At 37.4% G+C, this 11,587-nt stretch overlaps 1 protein-coding gene across 7 annotated transcripts in view; it reads left to right on the forward strand.

Annotated features, from left to right (window-relative positions):
* Window positions 1-11,587, forward strand: part of LOC121429484 (dedicator of cytokinesis protein 9-like) — a 139,713-nt gene that overhangs the window by 122,865 nt on the left and 5,261 nt on the right. For all 7 annotated transcript variants that reach the window (XM_041626519.1, XM_041626520.1, XM_041626525.1 and 4 more), the window contains 12 exons: window positions 429-485; window positions 1,021-1,146; window positions 1,794-1,898; window positions 2,321-2,536; window positions 3,310-3,477; window positions 4,515-4,637; window positions 5,261-5,374; window positions 6,265-6,408; window positions 6,940-7,153; window positions 8,617-8,807; window positions 9,808-9,908; window positions 11,445-11,583. In XM_041626519.1, the coding sequence (XP_041482453.1) occupies window positions 429-485; window positions 1,021-1,146; window positions 1,794-1,898; window positions 2,321-2,536; window positions 3,310-3,477; window positions 4,515-4,637; window positions 5,261-5,374; window positions 6,265-6,408; window positions 6,940-7,153; window positions 8,617-8,807; window positions 9,808-9,908; window positions 11,445-11,583 (1,698 nt within the window). The remainder of the gene's footprint in view (window positions 1-428; window positions 486-1,020; window positions 1,147-1,793; window positions 1,899-2,320; window positions 2,537-3,309; window positions 3,478-4,514; window positions 4,638-5,260; window positions 5,375-6,264; window positions 6,409-6,939; window positions 7,154-8,616; window positions 8,808-9,807; window positions 9,909-11,444; window positions 11,584-11,587) is intronic.

The raw sequence follows: 11,587 nt of genomic DNA on the forward strand, positions 1-11,587 counted from the left end.
CCCATTCACCTCACCTGGGTTGAGTGCAGGACAGTGTAGGTAAATTTCTTGCTGAAGGAAAACACGCCATGGCTGGGATTTGAACCTGCATGTACGTCCCTCTGATTGAAAGACGAGAGTCGTATCCACTAGAACACGGCGCCCCCATTGTCATAGACATGAGTAATGACACCACAACGGAACCTTTCATATGTCATGAATTTTCTAGCCCAATTAAGGAACAATATCAAGAATTGAAAAGTATATGATTGTGTTTATTAGCATAAGTGGTGTGATAAGACTCATATCTGTTCACAATATGTCAAAAAATTATTCTGCGTTTTGTTTATCATATCTGAACAATGCTTACACAGCTAAACTAAACATTTGTCTGATTTGTTTATACTTTTTTTTTAATTCATGGTTGTGTTTTTTTCTTATTCAAATAGTTCCCTGTGCCTCTGTTCAAAGGAACAGCGAACCTGTGTGGAGACCTTTGCCTTGCAGTACGTAATATATCTCTTACTTTATTCTTTAAGTTATATTCAGAAGATCAGGGTCCCATTTCACAAAGGAATAGCGATTAATTGCACGCTTCATTTTCACGATTGATTACACATTGTTGTCGATTGGAATCAATCGTAAAAAAAGAATGTTTGCTGATTATTGCATAGCTTTGTGTTACGAGCCTCAGGTCTTGTTCTTGAATAATCTGTTAACACAAAAGCATATTGAATCCTATGTGTAAGGAAAGGGATGAAAACATTTATTATTGAAATTTTTTATACATGAAAATAACATATTATATCAATGAAATCTGATATATTTTTCAAAAGAGCTTCACTGTAATGCATCATCTATTGCCCACTCAGTTTTATTATAACACGTAAATTCTAGCAATGCTATATAATAGAAAGGGTAATGTTATGATTTTTGAAGAACTTTTTTTTTCTTACAAGAAAAAATAAATCCTACAATTCTTCATTGTGTATGAGCTGAGTCTTGAATTATAGTTTCGTTTGTCATCTTTGTCCAACACAGCTTCTGAAGAACCTGAATTCCAAACTGGTCTCGACGAGGAACGAGGCTTGTGCTCTTCTGTACCTTCTAATGAGAAGTAATTTTGAGTTTACTCAGAGGAAGGACTTTGTCAGAGTACATTTACAGGTAAGGAGGAAGAAGAGGAGGAGGAGAGTGAGAAAGGGAGAGGGGGGGAAAAGGCTGGGATGAAGGAGGAGGAGGGGTAGGAGGAAAGTGGAGGAGGCAAGAGTGGAAGAGGGAGGAAGATGTTGGATGAATGATGGAGGGGTAGAATGAAGAGGATGAGAAGAAACGAAATGAGGAATAAGTTATGGGGGGGGTGAGGAGAAGTTGAGGTTCTGGTTCTGACCCTGGTGATGATGATTGATGATGGTGATGATGATGACGATGATGGTGATGATGATGGTGATGATTATTATTTTGGTGATGATGATGATTATCTTGGTGATGATGGTAGTGGTTATGGTGATGATGGTGGTGGTTATGATGGTGGTGATGGAGATGATGATGGTGATGATAATGGCCATGGTGATGGTGATGATGATGCTGATGGTGAAGGTGATTGTGGTGATTGAGATGGTGATGATGGTGATGATGATGACGACGATGATGATGCTAATCTTGATGATGATATTGGTGATAATTATGAGGATGATGATCATCATCATGATGGTAATGGGGATCATGGTGATGATGGTACTGATGAATATAATGCGGATTGAGTTATGCAACATGTCAATTGTAATTTTCGGAATGCTATTTTCTACATGTAGGTCATCATTTCTGTTGCCCAGTTAATAGGAGAGGCAAATAGCTCCCACTTTCAAGAGTCCTTAGCAACCATCAACAACTATGCCAACAGTGACAAGGGAATGCAGGTATATTTATGTTCTTATGATTGTTTTATAAAAAAATGATTCTCAACAATTTTCAACAAAAGTCTGTACAATAATTTTAAGAAAAAGAAGAACGTTTGGGTTTCTCAAAACAGAGTTCGACAAAAGTCAGACCGCGTTTTTTGTTGGAGATCAAAGAGTCTTATAATTATATAGTCAGTTCGAATTGAAAGTCCATTGATAAGCTTGAACTAAACAAATGTAATTATATGTTATAGTAAATATTAATTCTATTAGACCAGAGGGAATTTAATTGTTTTGTGCATTCCATTTTTTCTTGAAAATATGAAGAAAAAAATCAATTTTTTTAAAAATAATACTTTCTCTTTCTTTCTATTTTTTTCTCTCTCTGTCTACCGCTCTCTTTCTGTTTCTCTGCCTGTCTCTCTCATTCTCTCCTCCAGCATACTGCCTTCCCATCTCAAGTCAAGGACCTCACCAAGAAGATCCGCACGGTTCTCATGGCAACGGCCCAGATGAAGGAGCACGAGAAGGACCCAGAGATGCTGGTAGATCTCCAGTACAAGCTTGCCAAGTCGTACGCCAGCACCCCAGAGCTCAGGCGGACGTGGCTGGACAGTATGGCTCGGATACACATAGACAACGGCAATTATTCTGAGGTACATACATAACTCTACAACCTTGATTGTTAATTTTTTTATTTGAAAATTAATATTTGGGAATTAGTAAATGTTTAAGGGTAGTGATTTTTTTACCTGATTGCCCAGAAAGCATGAATGCTTTCTTCCTAAGCGAGCAGTTTGAAGAACGACAGCTTACCAAATTGCACCAGCGCACCAAGTATGAATCGAACCGGGCCACTGGAATCCGAAACCCATGCTCTACTGACTGAGTTATTCCGCCTCCCTCTGTGGTAGGACCATAAATCAATAGGAGTCCCTTTACCCAAAGTGAAACTTTAATGTGACTTCTTTATCAGTTTAATGTGGGTCATCATCGACTATCTTGTGAATGACTTCTAGACAGGCTTTGAAATGGGTAGAATACATGTATATGTTTCTTCCTTCACATTTCTATTCAGGCAGCAAGAGTTTGATTTGTTATTGCATGCATGTAAGATGATGAGGATTGCCTCAGTAATCCCAAATCACCATCTTTGGTGTGTAGACGCAATACATTGTCTGATAAGACCTGGAACTTCACTGTAGGGGTTTTAGTATGGGGGTCGAGATTCCCCATCTGAAATAAGAAGGATCCTGTGTTATTATAAAGCTGGGGTTATATAAAGTGCACTATTGAATTGGTAACTAGATAGTCGGCGCCTCACACATACTACATTGTATATATTATTATTTTTAATGGGAACTGTATATATTAAATGAGTGATTTTTCGTAATGTGATCATCTTTTTTATTTGTTTGGTATCATGTAGGCTGCCCACTGTTACATCCACATAGCAGCGTTGATTGCAGAGTACCTGAAGCGGAAGGGGACCTATCCTCAAGGTGTCCAGGCCTTCAGGAACATCTCACCAAATATTGAAGGAGAGGAGAAGGGCATCAAGAGCGATACAGGAATGCAAGATGTCCAGTACACAGAGGTGAGTACTTGGGGGGAATGGCCACTTACATGTAGGTGGCAATTCCTTCAGCAAGAAATTTACCGTCATTGTGCCGCACTCGACCCAGGTGAGGTGAATGTGTACCCAGTAGGAAGAAATTCCTCGAATGCTCGAGCGCCGGATCAAGGTATTATGGGTCTACAACCACTTTGATTACATGTGCCTTCTATTTGGTCTATCTGCTATATTTCCCATTTACCATTTTTTCTATATAGTAGTTTCAGATGATGTCACATGGAGGGCATGAAAATGAGAAACCTGTGGATCAGACTGTATAAAAAAATATTTATAACAGTCTGATAGTGATATGTTATTTAGCACACACTCCGTCTAGAGACGCTCATGGCGCTAGCGCAGCAACAGTTCCTTTGGGTACAAATATTTTGTACATATAAACAACTACAAAATATAGACATAAATAACATCAACAAACAATTCTTTTATCAATACAAGTACAGTCTTGCATCATAACCACTGAAATTTCCAGGTACATGTACATCCTGGTGGGGCCTGGTGCCCTTGTGCTAGCTGCTGGTTGTTTGTCCTCCAACATGTCTGTATCTGGGAATGCTCTATAATTTCCAGCGAGGCTATCCCTATTTTGTACTATATCCACTTGGTCTAACAATTTACAATGCTTGTAAATCCAGTGAATACAAATGGTGAAGGAGACTATAACCACACACATCCCCCCCGCCCCTTCCTTGCACTGTGCTGTGCTTAGTTATATCAACCCAGAAACTTTTGATGAGTGGGGGGGGGGGGTGGGGAAGGTTGGAGGAGGGGAATGGAGAGGATGGAGGATGGGGTCAATTTGACCTTATAGGTCATGTCTCATTTTGTAATGGTAATTGTACTACTTTGTGCTTTCTAATGGAAAGTACAGATTCACATTGATAAAGCCAGACGTTTCTCCCTATACTATATATAGTTGATGCCTCTAAAAGCACTGGTATCCCTTCAAATGAATGTATACCAAAAGTAGTATTTTGAATTTTCTCCTGTTTTTCTTTCAGGACAATCTACTATCTGAGCTGGAGCTATGTGCCGAAGGCCTGCAGAAGGCAGAAAGATACGAGTCGATGGGGGAGGTCTACAAACTCATCACTCCATTTTATGAGAAGAAGAGAGATTTCCAGGTAATTTTCACGCTCATCCATCTATTAATCATTCACTTATTTCACCGAATTCTACATTTGACCCATAAGTACTCAATAGTATGGGAAATTCCTAATATATTTATGTATATATGTTTTAAACAGTGTTTAGCAATAAGTGTTCATAAATTTTCCGTGCACACATTTGTCTTTTTCATTTTTCAGTAATAATTTCAAAATCATAGACAAATGATGATTGTTGAAGCGTTTTCAACTGATGAAAAGTTGATCTTGAGCTCATCTTCAGTGAATATGTTGAGTGAATATGATGTTCTGAGATCAAGATAAGTCCAAGACCAACAGCAAACTGAAGACAACCTATGTACTATACGTAGCTAAGCATTTGCTCAAATGCACCATAAGTTTTGTATGCTTACATTTGAAATAGAAAAGATTTTAGTCTGGCCATTGCAAAGAGTTTTCGGGGCCGCAAAGAGTTTTCGGGGCCGCTTCAGCAGGATGATAATTGGCAATTACATGTACATGTAGTACAAAATTTCATTTTGGGATGTGGCTAGGGTGGCTTTGCTGATATTTTTACAATTAAAAATACAATTACTGCCTAATTCAGGTTTGTAATATCTGTCCATTTCATTGTCTTCTAGAAACTCGCCCTTGCTTACGGCAAGCTCAGCAAAGCCTACGAGAAGGTCATGAAATTACAAGGAACCGGCAAGCTGTTGCTAGGCAACTACTTCAGGGTTGCATTCTTTGGTCAGGTGAGCAGATTCACTTTTTTGTGTCATGTGATTTTAATATGCAAAATGTTTTTAACCTATTGGAGACTGGCTGGTGACATTGTTATTCACCTTGACAAATGTCTCACCTGCATGAATCATGAAAACAGATTTCTGCTACCTTTCCTCACATTTCATCTGAGACAAAATGATGAGGAATACGGGAAAGCCTTAATGAAAAGACGCATAGGTTGAGTCCATGGTTCATGCAGTTTTCCTGTATAAATTACGCTTAATTTAGCGCGCATCGGGCGCGTGTATAAAAAAATTAACCAATGCTGATGGGCGCTTTTGTCACAGTGCGCCAAATTGACGCCTGTTGCCGTGGTTATCCATGCTATTTCATTCATGAGTCCATTGTTTTTATGCATGAGTCCACTCTTCAAACAGTGGACTCATGAATAAAATAGCATATCTTACCATGGTAACAGACATCAATTTGGCGCAATGTGACAAAAGAGCACATCATCATTGGACATTTTTTATACACGCACCAGATACATGCTAAATTAAGCGTAATTGATACAGGAAATCTGCATAAACCATGGATTCAACCGTGGGTTTTCAAAACTACCTTTGTGAATTCGGGCCATAGTGCCTTGATAAGCTGGATTCCCTCCAGAAGTTGAGGCTGAGAATTTCGACAAGTTGCATTTGCCACAGACCTCAGCCTTTATAATCATGGACATGCATGCAGGCCCAGTGTCCAACAGGTTACGTATGATGGACGTTAATAGTTCTGGATAGAAAGCACTGATTACCTATGAAATTTGTGGCAAACATTCTCTTTTGGGGAATACGAGTATTACAGAACAAATCAGACATAGAGATTGAGGATTTCCCCTTTGTTCTTGTCTCTTGTCATGTGATAGTACTTTGAGGAGGATGATGGGAAGGAATACATTTACAAGGAGCCGAAGGTCACGACCTTAGCGTCGATTTGCGAGAGGTTACAAGCCCTCTTCTCCGAGAAGTTTGGTTCAGAGAATGTGCAGCTAATCCGGGATTCGAGTAAGGTTAGTATGTTTTCCTTCTTCGTAATTTTGCCCCCAAAATCCCCCAAAGCCAGATAACAAATGTTCACCTGCATTTGAAGGGTGTGAAAAATTGTATTTTATTGTCGGCCATGGATCCAGGATATTTTTAAAGGGGTTGGTTTGTACTCAAATATTTTTAAAAAGTCACTCACAAATAAAGGGCATTTATGAAAAATTTCCTGCACCTTCCAAAAAAAACACTCCTCCCCACCCCCCCCTTGATCCGCGCCCAGATAATGATTATCAATGTTTTATTTCATATTTACTCCTTGACTAAATCTTCAAAGCACTTGAAAACCTCTTACTGGTAAGGGTACATGTACTTACTGTATTAACTCTTTTGACATCTGGATTCTTTGAATCCTGTAGTCTTTGAATGAGAACCACCCGATTCCAGTATGCAATGGGTTAATAAAGTCATCATATGTTATTGTAATGTATTGCAGTTCAGACCAAAATGTAAACTTAACATGAAGGAAAGTTTTAACATGGCTTCTTTTATACTGTCAGGTAAATATTGACACATTGAAACCTAACATCGCCTACATCCAAGTCACCTTCGTGAAGCCCTACTTTGATGAGAGGGAGCTCGCGGAAAGAAGGACCATCTTTGAGCGGTCTAACAACATCAGACGCTTTGTCTTTGAGACGCCTTACACCAAGAAGGGCACTGCTAGGTCAGGAGCCGTCGAGGAACAGTTTAAGAGAAAGACTATCCTTACAAGTAAGAATGTAGATATTAGTCTCAACTGACATTGCATTCAAGCAATTGTGCGAGCCTTATTCAGATATGGTGCAGAACATTCAACAATATTTTTTTTTAAATAATGGTAATACATGACGAGACGAATCACGCCACCTCTAAAAAAGTGGTCTGAATGGTGCGTGGAGAAACCAGATTATGATGATGTCATCACGATTTTGTTATCATGTCACAGATCATGTTTAATGAAGCCGTGCATTTGTCATACATACATGTACATGGCAGACTATTTTGTGTAGACTAGTTTTAGTTTTTGCTGATTTAAAGGACAAGTCCACCCCAACAAAAACTTGATTTGAATAAAAAGAGAAAAATTCAACAAGCATAACACTGAAAATTTTATCAAAATCGGATGTAAAATAAGAAAGATTTGGCATTTTAAAGTTTCGCTTATTTTCAACAAAATAGTTATATGAACGAGCCAGTTACATCCAATTGAGAGAGTTGATGACATCACTCACTATTTCTTTTGTATTTTATTATATGAAACATAAAAAAAAAATTATTTTCTCGTCATTCACATGTGAAATGAAGTTTCATTCCTCCCTGAACACGTGGAATTCCATTATTTTAACATTTTGTGCTTCAGGCAATGAGGTCCTAATCATCAAATTCGTAAAAATTGAAATATTGTATAATTCAAACAAAAAAAACACAAGAAATAGTGAGTGACATCATCGAATCTCTCATTTGGATGTACATGTAACTGGCTTGTTCAGATAACTATTTCGTTGAAAATAAGCAAAAATTTGAAATGTCATAACTTTCTTATTTTACATCCGATTTTGATGAAATTTTCAGCATTGTGCTTGTCTGATTTTTCTCTATTGATTTAAGTCAACATTTTTCTGAGCTGGACTTGACGTTTAAATGTATCGGTCCAAAGATTGTGTCATCTCGCATAAAGAAAAAAAAGTTGCTTGCTTCTGTTACACATTTTGTTATGCCATATGACTTTGTACATAAAATGTTGCGGGTGTCATGCTTCACAAACAATTAAAGATAAATGAAAGTAGTTGCAGTAATCACTGATTCATAAGAAAGTCTGTTGAACCAAGGTTAAATGTCACTATATCATGAGATCTAGACATTGTAGAGTTCCATAAACTGAACTTTGTAAAATCATGAAATCTAAGCTGAAAATCGATCAAACTGAAGATCGCCAACATAGATAAGCACATGTGGGACAGTGTTTTATTATCATTATTAATTTGAAAAAAAGAACCCCTGACCAATGGCTCAAATGTCATGCTTATTTTGCTTATTTCTTTCCGAGTCCTTTGGCACATATTTTTGTTTATTCAAACAGACTCTTGGGATGGTCGTTTTATTTATTTTTATTCTTTATCAACTCATTTTGATATTGTTATCACAACTGGCATTGATCTTTAAAACTACACTTTCCGATTTCTCCTTGTCTCCAGCATCACACACATTCCCATACATCACCAAGCGGATCCAGGTATGCTACCAGCAGTCGCAGGATCTCAACCCGCTCCAGGTGGCCATAGAGGAGCTCCAGGGCAAGGTCAAGGAGATGAACGAGGTCCTGGACATGGACAATGTGGATATGAAGCGGCTCCAGCTGTTACTACAGGGTAGTGTAAGCGTACAGGTGAGCATTGGTCCCTTATTTTGCATTTGTGTGACTTAATATTGTACAATGCCTTCTGAGCTTGTTGTATGCGAGCAAATGGGAGGCTGAATGTCAAACATTCGTATCATTGCACACAAGATGCACTATCCAAAATGTAACGTCCAAAATGTATTGTACAACGCCTACTTAGCTTGTTGTACGCGAGCAAATGGGAGGCTGAATGTCAAACATTTGCATACCGTTGCACACCAGACGTACCATCCAAAATGTACCGTTGCACGGCTTTAGGAGGTGACGTCACAATACGATTTAATTCATTGCGCTCGGTAAAAATAAAATAGCAATACGCGTATAAGCCTGCTGGCTAAATGCGCAGTGCTGCCCAACGCAGCCCAAGGTCATGTGCATGTCCATCCAAACTGTACTGTTCATAATATAGCGTTGCCTGGTCAGGAACAAAGTGACGCCACTATAAAATGAATAAATTGCGCTTGGTAAATGCAGGTTCAATGTGCACAGGGCTTGCATGCTAAAAATGCACATTTCTGCAGATCAGATGCTTTTTAACGCTCGAGGGATTTTGCTTTTCAGCGAAAGAAAGAGACACTCTATTCACCTTGGCTACACCTCGTTGAATAGAACATCTTTCTTTCACCTTATGTGAAATGTTGCACTATCGCACTCTTGCCTATTCGCTATTTGTAAAGTGTACCATGAAGTATGTACCACTGATTAATTCTTCCCTATGGAAACCTTCAGAAGTTACAAGATAACTATTAATAATGAACTACTAAAAATGAAATATTCTATTGTTATTACTAGAGGGAAACTAACATGATTTGAGGGGAAAAGAATTCATGTTTTAAACGTGATTATTACAGTATTATGAATTTATTGAGTAATGAATAAGTTATCAACTTGAGCCCCCCCCCCCCTCCTGGTTAAATAAGGGTTAAAAAAGGTAAGATACCCCTTCACAACGCTAATCTAATGATTTTTTTCATGGATTTTTTTGCAGGTGAATGCAGGACCAATGGCATATGCTGCGGCATTCTTAGGAAAGGGCAGAGAGGAGAAATGGAACAGCCAACAAATCAGTGACCTCAAAAAAGTCTTCAGGTTGGTATTCAAAAGGGGAATTACATCCATCAAAGATTCCACTCACACAGTGGACATCTTCCTATAGGGTTCCATGACGTTTGCTCCGGCGACAATTGCTCCGCTCTAAACCCCACACACTAATCAAATTACCAACTTCAACCCTCGGATTAACATTATACCCTACCCTTAACCTAACATACAACCCTATTGCAAACCTAACCCTACATGTATATCTTAAGACAAAATTAAGCCCAATTAACACTTGTCCAATTAGACCAGTTGGTACATGGACTAAATTGCTATTGGACCAACTGGTTATTAGACGAAATGGTGAGTGGGCGAAACGGCAATTAGGCCATGTGGATAGTGGACGAACTGACAGTAGATCAAATAATATTAGTAGAGGAGTTGGGAATCAGACCGATTGGCATTAGACCAATCGGAAATAAACTGACTACATGATCAAAATATTGTATCCTTGAAGTGATCAGGAACTATTTGAGAACTACCAACTTTATTTTAAAGTTTGGGTATGTGCAGATGTTAAATTTCAATTAAAAACCAGCACTATAAGATCAACACTGAGTTTGATATCAAGCAATGTGGATACCCATGTTCTTGTAATGGTAGCCCCTCCCCCAAAAAAAATTTAAAAAGAAAGAATAAAATCATTGATTGATATTTAAAAAAAGAGATCATTGAATGATTGATTGATCAACACCAAACTTAAATGTCTTGATGAATATCATAATCTTGTACATTAGTTGTACATGAAGTTGAGTTTGATATTAAATGTGGATACCCATGCTCTTGTAGTGGTAGCAAAAAAAAAATCTTTGTTTAAAAAAAGAAATAATTGAATGATTGATGAACACCAAACTTTAATTTTCCAATGAATATCATAATCTTGTAGTTGTAACAATAATGTTTATTCTTTGATTGAAAAAATTCACTTTCCTAAAGTAAGAACTTGCCTTTCACATAGTTTGTTTTCTTTTTAGGCCCAGTACTTTTGAATTATTTGCCAGTTAATTTGAATACATCTTGTTCATTTAAATCTTTGATGTGTAAAAAAAGAAAATAATTGAATGATTGATCAACACCAAACTTTAATTCCCAATTAATATCATAATCTTGTAGTTGTTACAAAAATGTTTATTCTTTGATTGAAAAAAATCACTTTCCTAAAATAAGAACTTGCCTTTCGCATAATTTGTTTTCTTTTGGTTGGCTATGTTATAAGGAAATTTTCTCTTTTTTGGCTGCTTTATGCTTTTTTTTTCTTGTAAACCTATATGTCTTTGATGTTATGTTCCTCAAGTATTTTATCATATGTTCATTTTATGCATAGAGAAAAATAAACTTGAATTGATTTGAACTGAAAAGAAAAAATATATTATTAAATACATTATTAGATTTTCTTTCTTTTTGATATTGTATTAGATTAATCTATTTGTTATTTGATTTTTTTCATTTATCAGTTATTTATTATTTTCGATTATTCATTTAGACTTTTACATATTTTAATTCATTCATGTTTGGTTTCATTTGCAGGGATTTTGTGACAGCATGTCACAATTCGCTGTTCATCAACTCTCAGCTGATCAAGTCTGATCAGTTTGAGTATCATGAAGACCTTGAACAGAAGTTTCATTCCATGGTCCACACCATATCATCTTTGACAGGGGAGAAGGTAG

Source organism: Lytechinus variegatus, chromosome 16 (genome assembly GCF_018143015.1).
Source record: "Lytechinus variegatus isolate NC3 chromosome 16, Lvar_3.0, whole genome shotgun sequence".
NCBI lineage: Eukaryota > Metazoa > Echinodermata > Echinoidea > Temnopleuroida > Toxopneustidae > Lytechinus > Lytechinus variegatus.